The following is a 27,850-nucleotide window of genomic DNA, read 5'->3' on the forward strand; positions in this document are numbered from 1 at the left end:
TTATGGGCAGGAGGGGAGAGGGTTAATGGTCATTTTAGAATTAGTCCTTTTTGAGACCAGGATGAACCTCGGTCCCGGCCCTGCAGTGAGATGGGTGCAAGCAGACCCCTGTGCTGGTGCAGAGACCTCTGGAGTTTAGATGGTCTTTGTGCAGGTGTAAGGGTCCACCTGCAGGGATCTGATTTCCCAATGGGTACCATAGCCAAGGGTGCCATTCAGCATTGCAAAGTAATAGCATATGTTATTCATCAGTTAAGTTAATCTATGCCTGCTACCATAAAGTTGATGGAGAGACACTACAGAGACAGCCAAATCAATAAGGCAAATAATAAACAATACAAATTAGAGAGTAATAGAATTTGGGACTCTTGTCACACAGAGCAGTAACCCCAAGGAATATACAATTTGCAGATGACACTACAATGGAAGAGTTGCAAACACTAGGTTAGAGAAATATAATACAACAGGGGGAACAAAGATAAAAGAGGTAGAAAATATTTAAATAAATTGAGTTTTAAAACATGAAGCTAGTACATCTGGGGAAGGGTAACACATGGGAAGGAGAAACCTGGAAAGTAGGAATGGTTGAAAGAGATGTATTGGTGACTGAACAACAAATTAGACATGGCCTTGCAAAGTGACATAGCAACTAAGCAGGTCAATGTAATTTTGGGCGGCATACAGAGTGTCGTATCCTGGAGTAGAGAGTTCACAATCTCGCTCTAATTAGCTCCGTTGCAACTGCTCCTGGAATAATGTGTACCATTTTGGGTACCTCATTACCAGAAAGATGACAAATTGGAGGGAGATCAGAGAAGTGCAACAAAACACATTGTGGGCCGAATTTTGAGGAAAGAGTAAAATATGGGCAGCTTAATGAATCTGAATTATTTAAATATGTGCCTAACTAGTACACTGAGTACATATATAAATGCTATGCAGCCTTCCTTCCCCTTCCACCCCCCAGAAAAAATGCCTAGGAATCAGACCAGTGTCCAGGAACAACAATAATTTTTCCCAAATCCCATTAGTTCCCTCACAGGTTTCCCAGACATCCCTCCTGCTCCCCTCATCTTGGTTCTCAACATCTGTCTCTACAGGGTCATGTTCATACACAGTCACCTGTTGTCAGATTTGTAGATTTTAAGGCCAGAAGAGACCATAAGGATAATCTAGTATAACTAGGCCAGATAATTTATATCAATCACCACTATATTGAGCCCAGGGCTTAAATTCTCAGAAATTATTTCCTGGAGCCCCGCATATCTCCCCACCCCCATTCAGGGCTCCAGACTTCAGCTGTAGGGTGGGGTTCTTGGGGCTTTAGCCCTGCTGAGGGGGGCACTGGGACTTGGGGCTTCTTCCCTGTGGGATGCGTTGGGGCTCAGGGCTTCAGCCCTGCGGGAGTCGCCAGGGGCTCAGGGCTTCTGCCCTGTGGGAGGCGCCCCAGGGCTTGGGGCTTCTGCACCATGGGGAAAGCCAGGGCTCAGGCTTTCAGCCCTGCAGGAGGTGCTAGAGCTCCTGCAGGTTTGAAAATATTTATTGGAGCTCCACTCCAGATGATTACGGCTGAATTTAAGCCCTGACTGAGTCCAATCACTTGTATTTGACTAAAGCATGTATAATGTGAGGCAAGCAGCATCATGAAATACCAGACATAACTTTTAACTACAAACACACAGGCCATCAGCAGATGAGCTAAAGGGGCAGTTGCATGCACATACAACCCATCTATTACAGAATGATAGGTGGGTGTAAGGTCACCCCCACGGTATGAGAACTCTGGCTGATGGAGAAGAAGGGAACTGTAGTTTGCAGTACTGAAGCTATGAGTACACTGCTTTGCCAAGGTCTCTCTGACCCATGACTCTGCCAGAGTTATCTTCAGGGCCAGACAGACTACCCCTTCCAATTCTGTATGAAGTGGTAATTCTATCATCAGACACAAGCAATTCCTTGTAGATAGCAAGTGTCTTTCCAACTCCCAGCCAGTACAGACACACACAGTGAAGAGTCCTCTGTGCTTTTGAGAATGAGTCTCAATGTTATCAGTGGGGTGCTGGGGAAACAAAATGCCAGCAGCATTCCTGTCTGGGAAAACAAAACAATCAGACTGAGGGAGTGTGAGATAGAAGAGGCAGAAGTAAAAGCTGTGAGTCTAAAGCACCTTTTAATTAGACTCATTGAAAGAGAGAGAGGGAGAGAAAGGAGAGTCGAAGCAGCTGGCACTCACCAACAGTCTTTTGCAGTCTTTAGGGGAATGGGGAATGACTGAAGCCCCAGGATGGATACTGAGTGCCCCCAGATAGTCCGTGCTCACTGCCAAGACTCCTACTTGAGCCCATTTGGTATTTGGACTCCTTTCACTTTGCACTTTGTTCTTCTCTTATCTTGTTTTTGCCATGCTGTGCAAGATGAGAAGAAACTGTGTATAGGATCAAGGTTTCTCTATTAAGTTCCCATTAGGTACTCCTGCTCTCCCCTTCTCACAAGACATAGTACCTCTTACCCATTGGCGTCTTGGGCTATTCGCTTCACATCAGAACACTGGCTTTCAGCTGGAGTTACTGGTAGATTGAGTGAACTGGGGTCCTGCCATTCCTCAGACAGAGGGACCCAAAGGGCATGAATACTGTACTGTAAATAGGGACAAAAGGAAAGAACTGGCTCTGTGTAGGCCATGACTGTGAGCCTCTATTACGCTCACTAGCCCTCTATCAATGTTAAGTATTATTACTAAGGGGCAAGAAAAAGATTTATTTGCTATTCCATTCTGGTCTGCCTGGTTGCATAAAGCAATTATTGGTATATCTATATGTTTGTCCCATTCTTCTGCCCATGTATCCTGGCTCCTCCCGGTCCTAAATGTAACACTTACCTGCATGTAGTAGTCAGAAGGTACCTTTATCATGCATGTATTGCCAGCCATTGATTCTCTACACAGTGTGTGTGTGTTTGGTGGGTTCTTTCTTGCCTCTACCATACTGTTTACAAGGCTATGAAGAAAGATTATATTGACTTTAATAAGTAAGCCAGCTTCCATGTAGAAGACATGACAATGGGATTTCTGCTGTTGATTTATGTGCTCTCTCGTCAAGGTAGGTACAACTGAGGAAATGTTGGGATACAAAAGGTATCTCAAGCACACAAATATGAAACATCCGAGCTTGGATCTGCTAATGAATAAAACATTACAGCTCTTCACTGTGCTGAAATCTTACTTAAGTTCAAATGCAAAAGCTTCTCATAGCTTTATAAGGCACCAAGAGAAGGTCTTAGATATCCAGAACAAAGTATGCCTTTATGTTCCTCAAACTATTCTCCCCAGATTTTTTTCAACCAGACCTTATAGCATCTGTTGGCTCCTTCTACTGCCCCTGTCGTGCCCTTCATTCTATCTACTCTTTTCTCCTGACCTCTCCTTTTGGACCTGCTTTCTCGGGAGCAAACAAGAAGCAGTTTTCAGGGACCACTGATCCTTCTTTATTCCAGCCAGTTTTGTCTACCCACTCACACGATTATATATATATATATATATATACTAACAAAGCAAACCAGGAAAAGAACCAACAAAACACCAGAGTCCAACATAACTGATCTGAACTTATTGGTGTCCCAAGTCTGTACCCTCTGAAGTCAATGGCAAAACTCACATCGACTTAAGTGGGAGCAGGGTTTTCCATCTTCTTGTAATATTATCATGGCTTGTTTTCATTTTCTGTTATGTTTCTGTCTGATTTAGGCTCTGAGCAACTTGGAGCAGGGGCTTGTGCCGTATTCACCTATAAAAAGCCATGCACACCATTTATAAATAACACACCCTACATTTATCATAGAATCCTAATACTAGAAATGGAGTAAAAATTAGGACTAGTCCCCCCCACAGGGCCTAGCGCAAGGTTGTTCCCAACCGTCTATTCTCCAGGGCTTTGACCAATCAAGATTAAAATGTCCCAAATGATGAAACTTCTCCTATTTTCATTGAGAATTTATTTTTGGACTGATTACATAGTGCCCACAGCAGGGCTTGTGTACTGGGAGGTGACAGAGGGGTTTTATGCCCATCTCACCTCCCTCCCAAACACAGGTAGATATTGAATTCAAACAGGAGGAGGCAGACCCAGACAAGGCTCAAACCCAGGAATATCAGCGTTTTCACCATCATCCACAAATACTCTTAAAATAACTATTTGGCTGCAGTTTTGTTCTCCCAGCTGAGGCTTTGCTATCAGTTGAACTGTCCTAGAATTCTGTGATGTCACAAGTGGGGGAGGTTTGAACATTCCCTTGCTGGCTCAGTCTGGAATATTTTCTTGACCTGTTTACTTCTGGATCTGAAGACACAGAATGTACATTTCTCTCTGTTCTCCATGGAAAAAAATAATGCCAAATTCTGGAGACAAGGGATAACCTCCAACACACCTCATATGGATGAATGCACACACAGCTGTAAACATGCAACTCTGCCTAGGAAGAAAGAAAAGAAATCACATTTGCTTTTATTAACATTCCAGGGATTAGAGATACTGGGGTCTGCTGTGTGCTGGTCTCTTGTCTTTTCTCAGACTTATGAAGGTAAAACAAATTTAAAAATAAAGATATTACATGTTTCCTAGTCTTTATGCTTGTCACTTAACAGCTTCTCAGCCAAACCCTATTCCTGATACCTGTTCTTATTTACTTTTTTAAATTCTCTCTAACTTCTGTTAGCTAATTCCCTTTCATGTTACTCTCTCCCCTCCTCTTTCCTAAAAGTGCTTTCTTCTGCCACTTTCTCCCTTTTGTTTCTTCGTTCAAGGCTTCTTGTATCCAGCCCTGGGTATCTGCTTACCGGCTGGGAGAAATAAGAGTGAAAAGACCCCTTATTTCCAAACACTTCCATCTACATCTGATTGGTTAAAATCTCTTTCTTCAAACATCAGCTAGTTGGAAGTTCCTCAGCCCAAAATGAGCCTCAGGGTTGCAAAGGACAGTTTCAAGTCCCAACTATTAGCACAGAAGACTGAGTGGCAGCCCCTTTGTCCTGTGAAAGCCTGGAGCATCAATGATGGAACTTTTTCAAAAGCCTCTGCAAAGCAGGTAAGGACCTTGCTTGAGTATTTCAATCACATGACAAATTAGGGTCTCATCCTGTGAAGTGCTGAGCACCCACAATCCCATTGAAGTTAAAGGGTGTTCAGCTCCTTTGGAAAAAGGGTCAGTAGTGTGTGTTCTAGAGATGGAAATATAGTGAAGTACAGAATGAGTTTCTTAATTGAAAATGTAAAGAGCTGACCAGTAGGATAATAGGACACTATAAAAACAACAAAGAGTCTGGTGGCACCTTAAAGACTAACAGATTTATTTGGGCATAAGCTTTCGTGAGTAAAAACCTCACTTCTTCGGATGCATAGAGACTCTATGCATCCGAAGAAGTGAGGTTTTTACTCACGAAAGCTTATGCCCAAATAAATCTGTTAGTCTTTAAGGTGCCACCAGACTCTTTGTTGTTTTTGTAGATACAGACTAACACGGCTACCCCCTGATACTTGAGGACACTATAATATTAGATTGTAATGCTTCTTTAAGACGATTTTTTTTACTCTAGACTATTTTAGACCCATGTAAGCTCTACTATCTGCATCCTTTTTATTTGCCTTTGAGCAGTTCTGTCATCTCGTTGTACTTAAAGTACTGCCTGGGATCTTTTCGGGGGGAATAAGGCAGAATGCCACATTTATTAGTAATACATGTATTAATTAACATTGTATCATATGCATATAATATATTACAGACACACACAAGCACACTTCATCTTGTTGTTACCAATTAGTTGCTCCCTTTAACTTCACTGGCCAGGTGAGTTAGATGGGGGAGGGGGTGGAGCCGGGCTTCTGCCGATCCAGATCGATGTTCCCATGTTGACAAGACAAGATCCGGGGTCCTCTGCAAGATATCTCACATTTATAGCAGCTTCCCTCTCATGCAAATCTACACCAGATTCAAAATCTGTGTCTGTGTCCATTGGTTCTTTGTGCTGCTTTCTTCTGGGTGTTGTCCCAATGCTGGAAAGAGGATGTTTCCAAAAGAAGGTGCTTGCTTCTAACCCCCAAGGCTGTCAGTATGTCTGCTTTTCTTTAGTGAGCCCACTTGACACATTTTATTGTCCTTGGGTTTGGCTCCCAGCCCCTCTCCAACTGTTGCAGCTATCTGGAGGTGCTGCCTTCCATGCCTTCCTCATTCACACCTCATTCATTCGACAGGGCAATTGATTAAGGGAGTTGGTGGGGGGAGACCTTATTCTACTGCTAGCAAAAATAATTTTTTCTTCTACTTTAACTATCCTTAGGGGCTATAACATTATACCAAGGGCAATGCAAAGTTTCTACATGAGGCTTTGATACAAAGTTTCCATATACCAAGGCTCATCAATACAAGGTTATATGAAGAGGCACAATGTAAAGTTATATGAAAATTATCCGAGATTTATCTACAATCTGATCAGAAAAAGAGGTTTTTATCTTTATTATTATTTTTCATTTGTATTTGTGTATCATATTATTTATTATTTTTATTACCATTATCTTGAGTAGCCCATGGATCAGGACACCATTATGCAAGGTATTGTATACGCACAGAACAAAAACATAATAGCAATGGCACCTGGATAGCTTCTGCTTCCAGGTGCCACTTACTACAATATAGGAAATCACCAGGACCTGCTCTTCTGTTCTCAAGGAACAGAGTGAGAAAACATTTTGGTGTTCTGGGTTTCTGTGTAGCATTTACATGCCACAGTAATGAATGTTATTTAAAAGCCGGAGAGAGAAAGCTTTCCTAAGAGAGATGGTTGCTTTAATGTGACCATCTTAAGAGTAAAATGACTACAGGAAAAAGGAAACAAATTTGTGTTTTTTAAACCAAAGATTCAGGGCTAGTCTGAAGAAAGCAAGGGGATGGAACAAATATTCAGGTAGCTGGAAACCAAAAAAGGACATTTTTCTCCATCATTGGAGTCTGTTTCTGTGTTTTTGAAGTTTGTGGCTCGCATCTTTCCTTGACTTTCAGACATGAAAATGTTTTTCTTTAACATTAATAAACAACGTATATTTGTACCTGTTACATTGTCCTAGTTGCAAATGTTAAGTGCTGTAGCGGTTTTATAGCATTGTCACAGAGCAGTACTCAGTGCATTGCCGAGTTTGAAAGATTCTGAGCTCTACAGAAATAATTAGTTAGAAATTATTTACCTGGTCATTTTCCTTATTATTAATTAGATCTATTGTGTTGCACACTTAATCTCAGTTAGGATCAGAGTCCCATTATGTTGGGCACTGTACAAATACATGCAATTTAATAAAAGAAAAGTCACAACAAGTGAATCGTAACAAACTTTGAGAGAGAAGTGGATAGGGTGGAGAAGGGTAACAGAAATAAATCCACATGATTATGCAGGCTGTTGTGAGTTGGGCATGCTTTGATGGTTTACACATTTAAGTGTATTTCCTGAATTAGAATAGCAGTGCACTCATTCAGAAACAGTTCAAAGGTGTGGCAGTTGGATATAGTGTGTCATTAAGACTCAGTTTACCCTCTCTGCACATGTGCCTTGTTAAGTGTTAGGGGACCAATAAGCCTGAAAACCTTTCTACAGCTACTGTTGTCTGATTCAAGTGTGCTCTGAGGCACACAACCCCAGAAATGGGCAAAATTTGAGCTGAGCTTGTAAATACCTACAGTCCCGCAAATCTGCGGATCATGTCTGCAGAGCAGATGCGAATACAAATTTTGTATCTGCACAGGGCTCTACAAATACCATCCCTCAGATCCCAATCTGTTAATAACCAAAGACTAAGCCTATCTCAACTCCTAATCAACAAAGAAGGGGAGGGATTTAGAAAGTGGGGATTTCCACTGCCACATTAACTTGTCTGCTTTGACACAGGAAAATATGATTTGCCACACTAGATCAGGACAGCAGTCCCTCAGTCCAATGTCCTGTCTCTGAGAGTGACCAGTTTTTACCAGATGCTTCAAAAGCAGCTGCAAAAAAGCCTGGACATGTATGGAATAATCTCCCCATAAAGGGAGTTTCTTCCTGACTTGGTTGTATAGTGATTGGCTTACACTTTGAGACAGGAGACTTGATATGCTTTCCAAACTTTTACAAAACCCACTCTAACATAGCGGCCAGGGATCATTCCCAATCCCCAGCTAGCTTTGTTTGAATCCAGTTAACCTCTTGGCCTCAACGGTATCTTTGGTCTCGGCATTCCACGGGTTAATTACATGTGTGTCAACATATATGCTTCCAGCACGTCTACATTTGCTGCCTCCCCGGTTCATGGCACGTGCCTCTGTTCCTCTAGCACCAGAGGGGGAGAAGGAGCCAGCCGCCTCCTCTGGACTGGTCGTTGTTGGGGAAGTCAGCGGTCTCCTCTTTGCACCGAGCAGCTCTCTGCTTCTGTGCAGCTCCAGGCCTCGCCTCGCCTCAACCCGCTCTATCCCGATTTCGCTCCAAGGGCCTCCGGCCCGCTGCCCCAGAGCTCCTGCCCGGCCGGTTGGCAGCCGCTGCCGCACACGAGGGGCTGCAGCTCCCGCGCGCAGGCCTGCAGGGGGCGCTGCAGGGCAGGATGCCGTCAGTGCCGGGGGAGGCGGGGGAAAGAGGCGCAGTCCCTGGCAGGAGGCGGGCGCTACAAGCTGGGGTCACTCCCGGAGCAGGGAGACACTCCCGCGGCTCCTGCCTGCGTTAGGTCACGTGACCGGGGCTCTACCGGCGCCATTTTGTTCGGGTGTCTCAGCGCGCCCCCTCTCCCCGCGTGACGGCGGCGGTGTCGGGAACGCGCACGCAAGGGGCCCAGGCGGGCAGAGAAGGAGGACAGCGCCGGGAAACTGAACTGCGAGGCCTCCCGCCCGGCCCCCTGCACCGCCGCCGCCATGTACCGCTCCAGCAGTGGCCGCTCCGGCCCGCCGCCCTCGTCCCACCGCTCCAAGGAGAGCAGCTCGTCGGGGTCCCGCAGCTCCCGCTCGGGTACCTCGGGGTCCGGGCCGGGCCCAGGCCGCGGCCGCCCCCCCTCCTCAGCTTCGCCGCCTCCCCCGTCCCGCCGCCACCGCTCCCCGTCCGGCCACCGCGCAGCCTCTCGCCGCTCCCCGTCCCCGCGCCGCAGCAAGAGGCTGCCCTCCCCGCCGGGGGGGCCGGGGCCCGGGAGGAGCCGGGGCCGGCGCGGGGGCGAGCATGGAGACAGCAGCAGTAGCCGGGTAATTACCCCCCAGGACACCCTCGGCCAGGCCCCGGGTAATTACCCGCTCCGCCCCCTCCCCAGGCTGGGCGATTGCCTTGCGGATCGGACACTCTGTGCTGTCCTAGCGCTGCCTGCCTAACGCTGTGTACTTGTCCCCGCTCCCTGGCCATCACACCACTGTACCCTTCCCTCCTACTGGCGTAAGGACACCCCGTCATGTATGTTTCTTACCTATCCCACCATGCAGGGACAGCCGCAGCCAGGAAACTACTCCTGAATGCCCTTGCCCCTCATCTGATTTCTCCCAAATAACCCCGTTTGATTTCCCCTGTAATACTGATTCTTCCATGAAATAATCCGTTCAGAATCTGATACCTCTTTCCACAGAACAATAGTTTTCCTGACTGATGGAGTGTAAGAAAATGTACCGTGGAGATCAATCCTGTGTTTTTAGAGAAGTGGACAGGATAGTCTAGTCAGTGAGTTGGGACACTGGAGTGGCTCTTGTTTCAGATTCTGCCACTGACCCATAGTGTGACCATTGGTAAATCATGTAATTTCCTTGAGCCTCAGGTTCTCCATCTGTATGCAGAGTAAGGGTAGTCATTCTTACCTACTTTTGAGATCTATAAATGAAAAGCACTTAATGTTATTTACTAGGGGTCTTTCATTTCTAATGTCTAATGATTTCTGCTTTCATCATTTATCCCCATCCCAAATAATGGCCCTTTGATTTTCTCCCTTTTATTCCTCTTCAGAGTTAGAGCAGGCCAGAAACCTTAGCCATTTCAGCTAAGAATCAAAGATCAAACTATCCTTTAGCTAAGCAAAGGCTCCTATGGGTAAAATAGAATATTTAGCTAATGGGATTAGTTTGACCATTTAACAGAATCTTGTGCTTAAAGATAATTTATATGTGCAGAATGCAGAGACCTTTCTAAATCAAATGTCTAATAAACATTAAGTTTAAATTCTTCCTGTTGATATAGAGAGCCAGTTACAGGTTCATCAGATTCATTCTCTGACAGTTTAATATGTTTTTAAAACTTCTCATCTCAGCCTAAGCAAAATATTCAGATTTGTGCATGTAAAACCCTGTTTTTAAAATTCTATTTCAGATGTGAATATCTTTACTGTTTGGTACTGTGACTCTATAAGGAGTATTCTATATAGTAAATACTAATTATCTGTGAATATTCTTTGCAGTAAGAAAGAAGTTTTGTCTTGAACTGTGTAAGAGCTTCTTAACATGGAGAATTACTCTAGAATAGCTATTCCTGATTAACTCCATGTGTGGATGCCCTTATTCGGGAATAAGAGTGCTTTTTTTCATATTAACTTTATCCACTGGATTTGACAGCACTCCAGTAGATTAAGCTAATTTGGAAAAAAGCACTCTTATTCCAAAATAAGAGCATCCACACATGGAGTTAATCAGGAATACTTAATCCATTTTAAATACCTTACTCCAGATTTTCTTGTGTAGACAAGCACTTAGTTAATAATATACTTGCCAAAGAGATTCCCAAATGATTGTAGCCTAGCACCAGCTCTGCTAGTGAAGTTAATAATTGCTTTTGTTATTCTGAGTGCTCTAAAATCCACATGCTTACTCAATTTGTCTTTACACTTGCTATGTGTCATGGGGGTGCTGGGTCATGTTAATGCTCCAATTTGGGAGTCATTTGAGCAAGGGGTTCATGAAGTATAGCCTTCTCCCCCCAATTGATCTCAGTTACTCAGCGTTTTGCTCAGCTTGTGCATAGCACTCACTACCCCTTTGGAGAAACAATTCTGAAAAAAGGTATTGACCTTAGATTTTTTGGATCTAGAGATTGGCAAACTGCAAAACCAAAGGAACTGAAATGTGCATTTGCAGCTAGACTGGGGCTGTACTAGAGTAAGAGGGTTTCTAGGCAAGCTATTGCCACAGTAACTGAGTGGCTCAAGACGATATGCTGTGGTCACTGACCCAGAGCTACACCTGTGCACCAAGTTTGAGCCCTATCTTTGATAGTTTTAATATGATTGTGCACATTCCTTGCTCTCTGCCTGCTTTCTGCAGGGGCTCATTTTGGAAGTTTTGCCTGAGACCAAAACTTCTGGTTTAAGAGTGATATTTTTTCAAAGTGCTCTAAAATTTACATGCATACTCTCTCTTAAATTTAGGAGCGTTCTAAAGAAAACTAGCATTGATCAAACAGAGAAAAGATGAAAGACAGGATAATGTGATCATGGTTCCTGGATAATGTGATCATGGTTCCTGAACAATGGAACTTTGAGTGTGATCACAGGAAAGCAAGTCACTGGGTCATTTGGTCAAGGCGTTTTCCTAGCACAGAGCCCCCCTAACATGAGCAGTTCATAAAGTTTTCAGATCCTTATAACTTGTTGGTGCAGACCAAGGAAATAAGGGGGGATTATAGCATTGAGGGGGAATGTGGGGAGGTTGTCGGCGCAGTGTGGGAATGGGGAGAATGAGAAAGGGTGTTAGGATGGAGATGTGAGGATGGGCGAAAGGGGCTTGTGGCTGCAATGAGGAGAGTCTGGGTTGTGGGGAGGGGAATAAATGGCGAAGGGAGAGGGGGTTGGGAGGCTGAGAGGGAGCATTGGGATGAGTTGCAAGTGGAATTGGGGGATTAGGTTGGTGGAGCAGTTTGAGCCATTCTTCCTGTCTCCTCCTCCCCCCCCCCCCATGTGTAAGCCAAGATCAGGGGGCCCTTCCCCTTTGGGAGGTAAACCCCTCTTCCTGCCCTCATGTGAGCTGGGATCTGGGGGCCTTCCTGGGGGGTGGGGGTGGATCTGAGCCCCTCTTCCCTCTGTGAGCCTAAAGGCTGAGGAAGACAGGGAGGCAATGAGAACACCTGCTGAGTTGAATGAAGCAGGCCACAAATCTCAGAGTTATTGTTTCAGGCTGTATTCATCTCCATTGATTGTACTTATTCAAATGAATATGCCGCTTTACACTTCTCTAAGGCTATGTCTACGCTAGCACTTTTTTGGTAAAACTTTTGTTGGTTGGGGTGTGAAAAAACACACTCCTGACTGACATAAGTTTCATCGACAAAAGCACCGGTGTGGACAGTGCTATTTTGTCGGGAGATGCTCTCCCACCAACATAGCTTCTGCCACTTGGGGGGTGGTTTGATTATGCTGACAGGATTGCTCTCTCCCATCAGTATAGAGCAGCCACGCAGGAGACCTTACACCAGCGCAGCTGTGCTGCTGTAAGGTCTGTAGAGTAGACCTAGCCTAAGATTCCCATGCTGCAGATGGCTTTGTAGAGCTCCTTCCCCATACATTTGGACCAGATATGGGAAACTGCATCTCCAGTTTCCTGCCCCTTTCTGTGTCCAGCATTCCTGACAGCCCACCACATCCCTACAAGCTCTTCAAGCTTACCAAGGGCATGGAGTGAAAAGGATGAGGTGGAATGAGAAGGCTTTATGTGATATAGTTGGCGGGGGGGGGAGATGAGCCTCAAAGCATTGAGGGATATGAGAGCAATCGGAGCAATGGCTGTAATGGAGAGACTGTTGGAGGAGTTGGAGCAATCTGGGGATCTCTTACGCAGTTGAATGGAATATAGGAAGTTGCAGCAGTGAGAGAATAGGGGGTGTTGGAACAGTATATTGAAAAATGGGATGGAAAGCAGGAGTTCTGAGCTGTGCAATAGGGAATGTTAGGGGACTTCTGTTTCCCCCCAAGCCCCCTATATCCATGCCCCCCATGTTTGTCCTAACTGACTCCATGCTTGTCCCTGCACTCTTCTTGCATCCTCTTCACAGCTCCTCAAACTGCAGGTCCCATGCTGACCCTTTCCTTTCTGTGGGAAGGAAGGCTGAGGAGGGAGGACCAAGCTATTGTGGACAGGCAGAGAGTGGGGAGACCAACACAAGATGAAGGGGCAGTGAAAGAACTAACGTGCAGCCAGTGCATTCTTTGGCTGGAGGAATCATTGCTAAGGAGCCTGGGGAAATGGAGAGGGGAGAGATCATCTGTAGAACATGGGGGTGCTGAGAAACTATTATTTTTAAAACCCAAGGCAATTAAATGCCCAGCAATGTAAACACAAGAGTTAAGGTTGCCCAGTAATGCCTCATGCCCTTCCAGAATGAGGAAAGTGGCTAAACTGAAAACCAGAAAATGAAGAGTTAAGGTAATGCAAACTTAAACCTCTGGAAACCAGGAAATACAAAGTTAAGGTACACCTATCCCCATTATGCAACTTTACCTCTGCCCTCTTTGAGCAATGTCCCTGCATGGCAGTAACATATACTCGACTCTACCCGTCAGATGCTACAGAACACTTTGGGACCAGAGCACATGAGTACTGCAGGACAAAGTCCAACATATCTTTGTTAAGGCAAAACTCGGGTTTAGGCCAGGTATAGCAAACAGGAGCTAACTTCACGAGGCCTACACTGAGACACTAAGTCTATTCCATACAACCGCCCCCCTTATCCCCTGCTTGCTAAATGTTGTCCCCCATCACCCTTGCCCTGAGGATTCCTCAGACATTGCCTTCACTTACCCCTCGTTAAGCCCTGGAGACCACTATCGTCTATGCTACCAGACCATTGAGAATCCCCATGGGAAGAAGATGCCCTTGTACATGTTTACTGACACCCTACAAAATTCATTGCTGAAGTCAGGCATGTTTCATCCTTCAAAGTATACAGCCACCTCTCATCGTATCACAGTAACAGCTCTGCCATGCTGCTCCAACAAATCCCTCCATCATTCAGTACAACTACACAATGCAGTGAAGGCAGTTAGAGTGCATGCATATAAATGCTGGAAATCAAATCTGTGCTACATAACAGAAACAGTGGCATATGTTCTTAGAACTTCCTCATATCTGCTTATTATGGCATCTCCCTTACTGAACCATTCCCAGTGGGTGTTGCCAACTCTCAGGGTCAGAGTTAAGGTAGTGTTGTCCGGGTGGCGCATACCTTAACATTTTTATGTCCTGATTTTCTGATGTTTAAGTTTAGTCATCACTCTCCATCTTCTGGAATGCCTCACTGGGCAGCCTTAACTCTGTGTTAATGAAGTTCTTGGGTATTTTGAATTCTAGGGGGAAGTCTACAAAGATAACTCACTCAGACCTTGCCTACTTAGATACACTGAGGTTTTTTTTTTTTTAACTCTAGCACAACTGTCCTAGTGGTAACAAAGTGGGGAATGCTAATGTACATGAGGCAGTTGTGGCCATTGGCACTTTTAACACTGGGGTTTATACCTGCTCTAAGTAGGGTTAGACAACAAGGAAGGTGTTGAAAATGCCAGTAGATAAAGAAGCTTTGATTTCACTAAGGTTCACATTGGTACTGCTCTGATAGAGCTGCACTAGCAACATATGGAAATTTCTGCTGAGAAATCCTAGTGCAGGTGCTGCTCAGCCATGGGGATAGGAAGGTGATTGTGCCCTTCAACAGCAATCCTTCAGCCATTCAATTTGTTGATGGGCTTTGAAAGATCTTCCTGCTCACTCTTCAGATAGAATAGTGATTGCAATCCAGGGCTTTGTTTGGAACATGGTCTTCAAGGCTCCACCAAAATAATAGGTGGCTTGTTGAGGAGTTGGAAATGGTATTGTTTCTTACAAAACGATACAGACCAGGTACGGTTTTTGTGTCTGATTTCAGCCCTGGGCAGTAGAGCTTGGGCTTCAGTTTGAGCCGTGGACAGTGGGGCTTGGGCTTCAGCATGTATCTTAGCTTTGCGGGGCCACTGCTTGCCTCCCACTAATGCCGGTCCAGCACTTGTGACTCCCTAAACCCATCCTGTGACCCCCCCCCCCCCCGGAGGTTCCCACCCCTAGGTTGAGAAACACCGATATAGTATATAGAGCAGTATAAATAGGTCATTGTCTGTATGAAATTTTAAGTTTGTACTGACTTCACTAGTGCTTTTTATGTAGTCTGCTGTAAAGCTAGGCAAATATCTAGATGAGTTGATGTACCTCCAGGGGAATGCGAACCCCTGGTTGAGAACTACTGATGTAGAGCATTTTTTTACTACGAGTCAAGTAGCAGAGCCCCTTTTGGAACGCTTTCCAGTTTTGGTAATGGGCTATGTCACTGTCATTGACCCAGGCTCTCGTTATGCCAAGAGGACCTGCCCAGTAAGTATATCGGCTATAGATGCACAAAAATTCCTTGGCACTGCAGGGTACACAATCCATGCAGTTGGCTGTCCCCAACAATGAGGGGAGCACAACAGCAACTTTGGGATTTCCTGAACAACTTCTTTTTCCTCTTTTTCCTCTCTTTTGTTCTACCTCCAGAAGTGCAGTTCTTCAAAGGTATTTTCAAGTTTAAAAGTTCCTGTGGAGCTAGTGTAAATACCGAGTGATTGTTAGTTGCATGTAGGGTGAGAAGGAACTACACTCAGTCACTTTCTTTTAAGTTGCAAAGCAATTTTATATAAATGGAGAAGAGGTATGATTAATTTATTTCTTACGATCCCCGCCCCCAAGTCTAATATGATGAGGTGGACAGACTTAGATGCCTGTCTTGTGGTTAAGGGGACAGTCCTGTGCTGGGCTTTCATTCTCTCTTCAATTGCAGAGACGTTCTCCAAGCCTCCGTTCCGAGTCATCACTGGAGCAGAGTTTGCGGATCACTGTTGGTAATGACCGGTATTGCATTGACACACCAGAGCGAAGGAGGCTGCCTGATCGACTGGGCTCACCAGTTGATAACCTCAGTGACATGGACAGGTATGATTCTCTGCACACTGGGATCCCATAGAGTGAGACAGTGGCTTGGCTCTAGTTTAAACCAAGACTTCTAAGGCTTAGCTCCCCAGGTTCTTTAAGCAATTTTTGTTGAATGCTCTACTTGCTTGAGCCATAGAAAGGCCCAGATAACAGCACTAGAGTAAAGTGGGTGTTCTAGCTGGGGAAAAGCTGTTGCAGTGACAGGAAGCTGTATGGCGTGGGCATCAAGATGTAAAAGCAGCCTTTAGGAATTGTGCAAGAAGCCATGCTTTGTTGCTAGGACATTAAGGAGAGTGTCTCTCACAGGACAAAAATTCAGTGAAGTGCTAGGATTCTAAAAGTCCCACTGATGGGACTTGGAGACAAGTACACTTAGTTAAGAGGTTTCCTGGGTGTGACATGCTCCTCACAGTAGTATCTGTAGATAGACATCTATAGTTTAAAAGTGTCTATTGCGGAAAAGCAGGTGAAACTGGGCAGAGGAAATAAAGAACTAATACTCAAAGCTTGAATCCTCTTTTCCCCACTGAAATTGTTATCCGCTTTGACATAGGAACACAGTAGTCAGAGATGGAAAACATTTTATATAGAGTCTGTGTCCCTCGTGATCATCATCACTGCAGCTAGTTGTGTATTCAGGTGAGGGGTTAAGCAGCAGGTGCAGAGGAGGCACTGAAACATACTGTTTTCATGCAAATACCCAAACGGTAGTAGTCCAAAGGAGGGGAACAGAGCAGAATCCTTTCATTATGTTTCCTGTCTTTAGAAGCATATCAGCTATTTAAGGTTATTAAGGTCCAGCAACTGCAGTAAATCAAATTAGGGTTTAGTTGGTAATACTATCACTTTTAAGCCTTCTGCTCAATTTTCTTTTAATCTGCGTTTCATCTATAAATCCCCTTTTCAGGGTACTAGTTTTCCAGCCAAAACTGGTGCACATACACAGGGGATAGCAGCATGTACTAGAGGCGGAGGGAAATGATACAAAAGAGAATTGTGAGCATAGCCACAACTTTAAGGCTTGTCTTTATTTGTCTGTTGGGGATTCCCCACTGCTTCCTTTTCTCCAATAGGTGTATATATATCTCATGTTTTGTGGTCATGCTGTAGGGTTAGAAGTGGCCTAGTTTATTTTAATGTAAAAGTGAAAATGCCCTGCTGGGAGGGACATTACCTCCCTCAGACAAATTAACAGCTTTCACTTTGACTCCCTGATAAAGCTTTGTTATTCATTTGAAATGATAAAAGAAGTAGTGAGGAACATGGGGCTAAAAAAGTATGAAAAGCAACAGCTAAACCAGACTCAGAATGCTTTCCCATATCTATCCACGGTTGACGTACATGCACCTCATGTACTCCAGTTCAAATTCTTTTGGTCAGCAGTCTCTGGGCTGCCTCTGTGCCCTGAGTGTCCTCATGACTCCCACATCCCAGCTGAGGGCATAAAGGGCACAGTGACCCCAGCTGTGTCTTAGATATCCTCCCCCCAGCTACGAGTCAGAGTCAGAACTTGTAATGTCCAAATTTCTTGGTTACTGTGTGGTCTATGCATTGTATTGTAAATAGTTTGGTACTTAGCAGTTAGTTACTTGTATTAGCTTTAGAGTTTTTGATCGATTTCTTCCTCCAAAAGGAGAAAGTAAAGTCAGTAAAGGATACCATTATCCAAGACCTATTCATTAAGTGGGGTCATCCATACACCTCTTTGCCACTAACAAGAACAAGAAGTGCCACAAGATCTGCTCCAGAGATGGGCAGAGTCAGATTCTGATGCATTCCTGATACCCTGGCCCTCGGCGTAATTAATGTTTACCCTGATATTTCATTGATTCCAAGAACTCTCAGAGAAACTCAGGCAGGACTTGCATGTTCATCATGATAGCATCAGCATGGCTGAGGCAGCTCTGGCTCTCAGACATGATGAATCTCTCCATTCAACCTTCAGTCCAGTTGAGCCTGATGTGATATCCCAAAGATGAGGATAGATTCTTCATCCAGATCCACCTTCCTGGCACCTCACAGCCTGAATGCTGGGTGGTTAACATCAGTGGAAAGGACCTGTATCTCTTAAGGACAAAACATCCTTATCCATAGTAGAAAGGACTCTGACACTTACTTACACAGCCAAGTGGAAAAGATTACACTGTACGCTCAGCAGCATCAGTTGACTCCGTTTAGCACCTGCCATACTGGAATACCTTCTGTGCTTAAAGAACTCTTGAGTTCTCTGAGGGGCTGGGCCATCTCGCAGCCATCTGAGCTTTCCACCATCCAATTCAGGGATATTCCATATTTTTACATCCTACAATAGCAAGGTTCCTGAAAGACCTTATGGAAGTATATCTTCTAGTCTGAAAGCTTTCCCCTTGTTGGGATCTCAACATTGTACTGATAGGTTTAAAGGGTCCACCTTTTGAGCATTCTGCCTACATGTTCCATGTTCCATTTATCCATCAAAACAGCCTTTTTGATAGTAGTAACATCTACCAGAAGTGTAGAGGAAATACAAGCTTTTATGGCAGAACCAAAATACATGTTTTTTTCATAAAGACAGTAATTTTGAGACCTCACCCAAAATTCTTGCCAAAGGTACTCTGTAAATTCCATGTCAACCACATAATACATCTGTCTATTTTCTTTTCAAAGCCACATTCCAGCAAAGGGAAGGCTAAACTTTACACCCTAGATGTTTGTAGGGCACTTTCCTATTGGAACAGGACTCAGGCTAGGTCTATACTACCCGCCTGAATCGGCGGGTAGAAATCGACCTCTCGGGGATCGATTTATCGCGTCCCATTGGGACGCGACAATCGATCCCCTAATCGACGCTCTTACTCCACCAGCGGAGGTGGTAGTAAGCGCCGCCGACAGAAAGCTGCAGAAGTCGATTTTGCCGCCGTCCTCACAACGGGGTAAGTCGGCTGCGATACGTCGAATTCAGCTATGCTATTCACGTAGCTGAATTTGCGTATCTTAAATTGACTCCCCCCTGTAGTGTAGATGTACCCTCAGAGCTGTGAAACTAACCTGAAGAGGAGCAGGTGGGAAGAGGGGGATGAAGAGAATCCGGGGCAATTGGACCTCACTCCCTGGGGGTGAGAAGCCCCGGGTGTCTTCCCCCCTGTTCCTGGCGGGGAATGGGGAGGCTTCCCCTGGGGAGGCAAGGGATGGGGGCAACATGCCAGGAGCCTGTGGGGCAGCTGAGCTCCCAGCAGGGAGCTGCTAGTGGAGCTGGTCGAGAATCACAGATCTAGGTCACTGCTAGTGAGTCAGCAACAGTGGAATATATATGGATAAACACTCAAACATAGGAATGCCCATACTGGGTCGGACCAATGGTCCACCTAGCCCAATATCCTGTCTTCCGACAGTGGTTGGTGCCAGGTGCTTCAGAGGGAATTAACAGAACAGGATAGTTATTGAATGATCCACCCCCTGTTGTCCAGTCCCAGCTTCTGGTGTCCAGAAGCATGGGATTGTATCCCTGACCATCTTGGCTAATAGCCATAGATGAACCTATCTAATTCTTTTTCGAAACCAGTTATACTTTTGGCCTTCACAACATCCCCTGGTAACTAGTTCCACAGGTTGACTATGCATTGTGTAAAGAAGTACTTCCTTATGTTTGTCTTAAAGATGTTGCCTATTAATTTAATTGCATGACCCTTGGTTTTTGTGGTAATGTGAAGGGATAAATAACACTTATTTACTTTTGTCACACCATTCATGATTTTATAGAAGCTCTTCCATACCCGTAGTCGTTGTTGCCCTTCTCTGGACTTTTTCCACTTCTAATATATCTTTTTTGAGATGGGATGACCAGAATTCCATACAGTACTCATAGTATGAGCATACCATAGATTTATATTGTGGCATTAAGATATTTTCTGTCTTATTATCTATCCCTTTCCTAATGGTTCCTAACATTGTTAGCTTTTTTGACTACCATTGCACATTGAGCAGATATTCTTGGAGAACTGTCCACAATGACTCCAAGATCTCTTTCATGAATGGTAACGTCTAATTTAGACTCCATCACTTTGTTTGTATGGTTGAGATTGTTTTCCAGCATTCATTACTTCGCATTTATCAACATTGAATTTCATCTGCAATTTTGGTTGCTGAGTCACCCATTTTTTTGAGATCCCTTTGTAACTTTTCACATTCAGCTTTGAATTTAACTATCTTGAATAATTTTGTATCACTGGCAAACTTTTCCATTTAATTGTGAACCCCTTTTTCTAGATCACTTATGAATATGTTGAACAGCACAGGTCCCTGGGGGGCCTTGCTATTTACCTATCTCCACTGTGAAAATTGACCATTTATTTCTGCCCTTTGATTCCTATCTTTAAGCCAGTTACCAGTCCATGAGAAGACCTTTCCTTTTATCCCATGACTGCTTGCTTTGCTTAAGAACATTTGGTGAGGGACTGTGTCAAAGGCAAAGAAACTGTTACTCACCTTACAGTATCTGTGGCTATTTGAGATGCATTGTCCACAAATATTCCATGAGACATCCTCCTCCTTGCTACTGGGGAATCCTTTAATCCCTGGATTCTCTATTGGTGAAGGAACAGAGATGTGGTTGGGGTTGCTTCACCCTTTATGCCCTCACGGTGGGAGGCTTGCGGACACTCAGGGCACAGGTGCAGTCCCAATGGAAACTGCTGGCCAAGTGTGTGGGGTACAGGCACACCCACAATGGAATGTATATGGACAGCATATTTTGAAGAACCACAGTTACTGTACGATAAGCAATCGTTTCAGATGTCCTAGCCCCTGTATACAGGTGTGTTATATCCTTTGCTCTCCAGTCTGACTGTCTATTAAATCCATGTTTCTTTGCTGTCCAGAATGTATTTTTGGTGCCTTTTCTGATTATACTCATGACACAATTTCAACTCCTTCCCCTCTGAGATATCATTAAATGTTCCCTTAAGTTGCCTTCTGTAATCAGAGTTCATAAGGATTGTTGATTGCCACTTGTCTAGTGAGAGTGACATAGTTAATTGCAGAAAAAAATTAGCTGAAGGCATTTGGTAATGTGCATCAGTTACTCCCCATGACGTTTTCATGCATTTTTTCTGGGTGTAGTCAGATCTCAGGAATAGGAGGGGGTGGTACTGAAAAGGTGTTTCCTGAAAGTGAAGAATAAGTTAGTCAGCTGTGCCCTGTAGTGGTGAAAGTACCAGCTTTTATATGTGTGCAAGTTATTTTCAGTTACTGTGGTATAAATATTTTGGTACTTATTTTGTGTATGTTGTCAGAAGCCAAAGCTAGAAACATCTGATCATGTAGTCAACTTGGGTGCGTTTTACTTTAGGATACAGTAGAAACTTGTTAATTCCTACTTCCACCTTAATTCTGATCCAAAGACAGCGCTAATGAACTTTTTCGGTATATATCCATCACTAAATTTGTATGTCTGACTATGTAAAGCATTCAATCAGTGACATATGAAGTGTGTTGAGAATTGTCTTGTGGCTCAGAGTTGAATTACTGCATGAGGAAGATGAATTTTCACATATCAGTATTGTTAAAGGAATAGAATACTTATGCAGACTACCTTATCTCGTCATTTCCAGTCATTTTAATGCTTAGGATTTTTAATGGTAATGATCTGTTTGATATCTTTAGAGATGGGAATATATTTACTGTAATTCTGATTCTTTGAAGATGTCTTTTGGCAAGTATCACATGCATTCACCCATCCCTTCTCAGATTTCTGGAGTTTTTTGAATAGGAGATGATATGCTTGGGGTTTCATCCTCTAGACAATCCTATATCCATTGTCCATCCCTTATGTGGCATGTTGATTACTTGAGGGAGATTTTTCCCTATTCTTTTTGTTTCATTAGAGGCTTACAGGGCACTTTTGTTTCCTGCTGTTGAAAGGAACTAGCTAGAATGTTCGGGTACCTGAGGTTGAATCATGCTCAGTATGGCAGACCCCTCAAGCTACTCTACATGTGCTTCAGAGGCTCAAAAGTATTGAGAGACAGGGGAATTTCCCATGACTCCAGTGCATGTCATGTATGAGAATCCTGCAAGATGAATTCTTCAGAGAAGCAAAATTACAGGGCAAGTAAATTCCCAAATAAGTTAGTTGCCTTTTAATATTTTTATTTAAAAACTATCCAATACATGAGACTTTTAGAGCTACCTTTCCTGAAAGTTTGAACTGTTAAGTCTTTTATAGGAGAGGGATCCAAAGCAGTTAGACACCAGCCCTAAATTTTTCTAAGGGGTCACATGTCCGACTTGCATAAAACAAGTACTCTAGAACTTAGGCTAACAGCAATATTTGTTTTCATGCTCAAAAGGGATTTAAATAACACTTAATTGAAACCTGAACACAACCTTAATGCCACTGAAGAAATAGTTTGCTTGTGACCCCTCCATATTATAGAAGACTGTTCTTACATGCAGCTCTTGGGAGGAAGTTCTGGATTCCCCAGACCCTTGTTCCAGTTTCATTTTGCTTCCAGCGTTCTTGCCGAAATATCATTTCACTGTGTCAAATACTGATCTATAAAGTAAGCTGTAATTAGCAGTGTTTTACAAGAAGTCCAGTACAGGCATCAGTTTTATGTATTGTGAAAATGCGCCATCTTCCCAGTAAGAAGAAAATGGGGAAATCAGGGGAAAGCTTAACAGGTACTTACTAGGTGGAAGAGAGAGAGATACACCCAGCAGTTGCCAGTTGCAAAATGGCCACTTCAGGACTGCTCTGTTAAAGGCTGATCCCAGAAAGGCATACTGGGGGAAAAACATTCTTAAAGAAGGCATCCCTGCACTGGGGAGTGTTAGTAGGGAGCAGTCACCAAAGAAGGTGCTGATTTGGTGTTGTACTAACCATCAGCATATCATACATAATATATACTCTTTTCATCTAAACTGAGGCTAGAACAAAGGAGTGATTTTCTTACATGTACAGACTTCACTGCTTTGGTGTCCTCTTGAAGTTTGAAGAGGTTCCAAAGCATCTTTTCTGGTACACTAGAAATGTGTTCACTGATAACCCAGGCACAAAAACTGGCTAGAATTCATGGCCCAGATCCTCAGCTAGTGTAAATCTGCATAGCTGATTTTAAATCAGTTGAAGATCTGGCCATGTGTGCAATGCAAAGCTAAATTATCCTGAATAATTCCTATGTAACACAACCAGAGTACCTAGTAGAGCGGGGGGAGGAGTCTTTTGTGGCCTGAAACTTAGTAGTAATGCAATTTATAAATCACGTATGTAGCCTTTTTCCTTCACAAAACTGAAGTATGCTATTGATCAGTTCCCTATATTAAATCCTGGCTGTCCTCCTGCAGTTTGTGTTTGTGTTTGGACTTCTGTGTTTGAGAGTGATCCCATAGGATGGGGTGAAGTACCATATGTATTTAATACTGATGGTCCTCTTCCCTGCTTCTGAGGTGCTGCTTTTCACTTATGCCATGAGTTCAATGCTGCCATTTGAAAACAATATGAAGTCTTGCTACTGTAGAGTAAGAGACTGAAAAAGTTTTCCTCTGACTCACTGACGTAGCTTTAACTCCATGTGCCTCTCTTACTAGGGATGACATGGCTGATGGTCCGATATTTACCAGAGGCCTCCCATGCCCTCGAGGCCTTGAACGATATCCCTCTCATGAAGATCCGTCTTCCAGTCCCTACATAATGAGGCATGATGAGGACTACCGCAACAGGGATGTATTCCTCCACCGGTCAGACTACAGTCCACACTATGGTCATCGTGAAGAACTGCCAAGGGGACCTGACAGGGATAGTGATAAACTCAGGAAATCCTCCTACCCACCAAGACCAGAGGAGAGAGGGCGAGAAGCGAAGCGCCCTCGGTACGACAAGGATGAGAAGATGCATGGCATGAGTGGGGATCATCATGGTTTCACATTAGGAACACGGAATTATCGCAGACGGAGCCGTGGCCGAAGCCAAAGCCCATCATATCTGGGTGAAGAGTTCCGGGAGCTTGACCGTGCCAGGAGGAAAAGAGAAGAGGAAGAACGGAGCAGAAACTTGAACCATGATCTGTCTGGCAGTGGATACGTGATCCCTGGCTTGACTAACACTCTGCAGTCTTCTGAGACTCGGTACTTATACAGACCTGATGAAGCGCCATCTATGCCCAAAAAATCTATCCTGAAGAAACGAGTGGAGGTGGAAATGGAGTCCCCAATGCAGGTTTGACCCTCAACTATTTCTCTACTTCTCAGAACAGTCACTTTGCACTCCACTGCATTAATTTGATCTTCAGTCCTCCTGCCTTTTCCTTTCTCTGATAGAACAATTATCCTTAATTCAGTCTGTCCTATTGGTGCGTCTCTTGCAGGTTGCCCTCCCTGTCCTGGAGTTTGATCCAGTACAGTTAATTACAGAAGCTGCAATTGCTCTCTGGGGCAATTCGGGGGGAGGGATAGCTCAGTGGTTTGAGCATTGGCCTGCTAAACCCAGGGTTGTAAATCCAATCCTTGAGGGAGCCATTTAAGGATCTGGGGCAAAAATCTGTCTGGGGATTGGTCCTGCTTTGAGCAGGGGGTTGGACTAGATGACCTCCTGAGGTCCCTTCCAACCCTGACATTCTATGATTCTGTACCTTAGGACCACTTGTGGCCACTTCCCCTAGTTTATTATGTCTCAGGGCATCAGATCTCTGTGTCCTCCTTTTAAACATCTTCATTTATGTGCAGGGTGGAACTCTACCAAGGATTGTCCAGAGAAGTGATAGCTGTGTGGGGAAATCTTGTGCTTTAGTGCCATCTAGTGGGGTCACTATCATAGCCTGCATAGGTCCAGAATTAAGATATACTCCCTCCCCTACCCCTTAAACACACACACATGAGCTGAAATTCTAAAGAAATTCCCCACAGTTAAATAAGTGTTAAGTCAGGAGATGCGAAAGGCCAAATAGCGGCAACATTAACTCAGCCAAGATGCACGTATTATATATTTGCTGGTACAGTATACATGTAATAACTTAAATATATTAAACCTGTATATTTAGAGAGGAAAAGGAGGAATAAAAGATATTAAACACATGTAACGTGACTAGGTCATGTGTCAGAACCTGAATCTTTGCATTGCCTGTTTGTGTTTGTGTTGAATTTTGCGTTATGTTAAAGCTATGATAGCTGAGTGGATGGGTATACAATCAGGAATAAATGGTGCATCCGCATCTGGGTTGGAGGGTGTAACTTTGCAGATATTCAGCAGTTCATGGTAGTGCCACACGATAGTTAGGGCAGTTAAGAAGACTCTTGTACGGAAACAGAATTTAGGAAGGCAGAATGAAATGCCCTGGCTGCAATTTAGCCAGGGCACTGGGATCAGTGCCAAGTTTTACAGAAAGTGGTATAGTATCTTTAGTAATACAAGCAAGTCAGTATATTAGTTGAGTGGCACCTCCAGCTACAGTGCCCCTAGAACTCTTCACTAAATAATTTCCAATCTAACGTTTTGACATGGATTGTTAGATTAGATTAGAAATGGCTCAGTGAAGAGAGCCACCTACTGAGTATCAGTATTACTTTTTACAATATCTTGCATTTTTAATTGGTCTCCCATTCAAGTACTGATCAGGCTCAATCATGTTTGTTATGAGAAATAAGATTACATAGTTCAGTCACCAATTAAGGCTAGCAATAAAAGCTCATTGGTATGCATTTAGCATTATTGTGATAAAAGGGACGCTTGGCATTGCCTCAGGTTTCAGTACATCACTTCAACCAAAATCTCATATTGATCTGCTTTGGTTTTGTAGTGGTGGTGGTTGTAGTAGAGGATACTCTAAAAGTGAGGGGTCTCTGCTAGATATATTAGAGGAAGCCTTATTCAAGGGAGAATGAGTTACATGTATACCCTGTATATAAGTGATTGACAATAGTCCCAATCCACACAGTCTTACCTGTATTTGAGATTGCTCTATTTAGATACATGATTAAAACCTGTGGCTTAGCTCTCTATCTCATAGAAGTTCACAGAAGAAAACTTCAATTTGTGAGGCTGCTGAGAACTTGTAATAAAATGCTAAGTGATTGTGCATGTGTATTCTCTTAAGCACCCATGAAAACATCTTCATGACTTCCCAAGTAACTACATGATCTTTTTTATAATACTTACCTTCTTTTCCTTTGTTCCCTTTCCATGGTTTGTTGCTCTCATGTGTTGTCTTTTCTAAATTTTTGATTGTAAACTCTTCAGGTGAAGTGACCACGTCTTTTTATTTGTATTCTGAGATGCTTATCCCCCTTTTGGGGTGCTGTAATAAACATTCTTTTCTTTTTCAGCTTGAGGGCTTTCCAAGCAGCTCTCCATCCAGCAAAGATCTCCCTCTTCTTTCAAGTCATTCATCTTTGTCCCAGAGCAGCAGCAGCACTCCTTTTGCCTCTGAAGTGGAGAACTTTCTCAAACGGTTTAACACAGACTCTGTGGAGTCGGCAAACAAGGAGTTGAATGATGGTGTATATGAATGGAGTTCACTTCCTGGGCTTCCCAATGACAACTTTACATTTGAAAAGAAGTTCGGAAACTTCTTAAGTCACAAGGAGAAGTTGGACCCAAAATCAGAGCCTGCAGACCGTCATACTGACTTCCTGCTCCCTCATGAGAGGGCCAGTCAGGATGGCAGTGGCTTCTCCCGCATTCTGGGCATGATGGCTGATTCTGCCAGTGCTCAAGAAAAGAGAAGGCGCAGCTTTCCTGACATTGAGGATGAAGAAAAATTTCTTTATGGTGATGAGGATGAAGACTCAAAAACAGAATCTTCCTCTGTTCAAAAGCCCCCAGTGAGTTGTGGGAGTGAAGTTACAAACCAGAAAGTCAGTCTCCCTCCTTCTCCAGCTGTAAAACTAGATTCTCTGGAAGAGTCCAACACAGAATATGCAAAGATTCATGACTTGCTCAAAACCATTGGGCTTGACATTGGGGTGGCTGAAATTGGCAAACTCGCTGTTCGCACACAGGAACGCCTCCATGGCAAAAAGCTGGCATCTCATTCTCCTGATCGTCGCTCTTCAGATGCCCGCCGACTGGAATCCTGGGAGATGCGCCGCAGCCGGAGTGACACTCGTTCTCCAGAGTCAAGCCAGCAGCGCTCTGCATCACCTCCTGGCTCTTTCCAGCCATCCAAAGAGACATCCTCTCTCCAGAAATCAGAATACTCTCAAAGCAAAGCTGTGGGTCAGGAGATACCTGCTTGCCCACCAGAACAGTCTGTTCCTTCTGTGTCTCTAATCCCTTCTGCGCCGCCTGCTCCTGCCACTTTGCCCCCTGCCTCTGTTTCCCAATACCAAATTCCAAACTATCCACAATTCACTGCAGCTCAGATGCCGCAAAACTATCCATCTCCCACAATAGCCCCTCACGGCTATGATGCATATGGGCACTATATGGCTTATGCAGCCTCTGGCTGGTCCATGTACCCCCCTCCCCAGCAGCGAAACCCTACACTGCCAGAGGCTCATGGGCTTCTCACAATGGCAATGCCAGCAAATCCCACACGCCCAAACCTCCGGGTGATTGAGACAGTTTCTATGGGCAAAGGTGCCCCGAATATCAAGAGAGGTGACTCTGTGCTCATGCACATCCCCATCACCACTACCACTTACTCCAAAATGCCCCTTCGACTTGCCACACGCCCACTCAAAAGTACCACGGAAAAGATCTCCGATGAAAAAAATCGGGCAGCTCAAAAGCAGAAGGTGAGTGTATTATTTGGAATTATAAATATTTGGCTAAACCACTCAAATTGAGAATCATAACTTGTATCTGTGTTTGTTTTTCAATCCCTTTTGACACAGCAAGGTTTCTTGGTTAGATTGCTAGTTGCTGCTGATGCTCTGATGAAATAATTGGCTTTTCATCTTCAGAGGCATGTTTTTCTGTGTGCAT

The 27,850-nt window shown here is 44.1% G+C and overlaps 1 protein-coding gene across 6 annotated transcripts in view; it reads left to right on the forward strand.

Moving 5' to 3' along the window:
• Window positions 1-4,448: 4,448 nt before the first annotated feature.
• The window catches only part of ZNF318 (zinc finger protein 318), a 36,471-nt gene continuing 13,069 nt past the window's right edge, over window positions 4,449-27,850 (forward strand). The window contains exons 1-5 of one of the 6 annotated variants that reach the window (XM_034764897.1): window positions 4,449-4,575; window positions 4,799-5,079; window positions 15,800-15,951; window positions 23,518-24,145; window positions 26,248-27,660. In XM_034764897.1, the coding sequence (XP_034620788.1) occupies window positions 4,948-5,079; window positions 15,800-15,951; window positions 23,518-24,145; window positions 26,248-27,660 (2,325 nt within the window). In that variant the 5' untranslated portion in view covers window positions 4,449-4,575; window positions 4,799-4,947. Of the gene's footprint in view, window positions 4,576-4,624; window positions 5,080-8,814; window positions 9,238-15,799; window positions 15,952-23,517; window positions 24,146-26,247; window positions 27,661-27,850 lie in introns of those variants that run through there. The other 5 variants (XM_034764898.1, XM_034764900.1, XM_034764899.1 and 2 more) reach the window with 5 other exon arrangements.

The sequence above is a fragment of the Trachemys scripta genome, chromosome 3 (genome assembly GCF_013100865.1).
Source record: "Trachemys scripta elegans isolate TJP31775 chromosome 3, CAS_Tse_1.0, whole genome shotgun sequence".
In the NCBI taxonomy this organism is placed as follows: Eukaryota; Metazoa; Chordata; order Testudines; family Emydidae; genus Trachemys; species Trachemys scripta.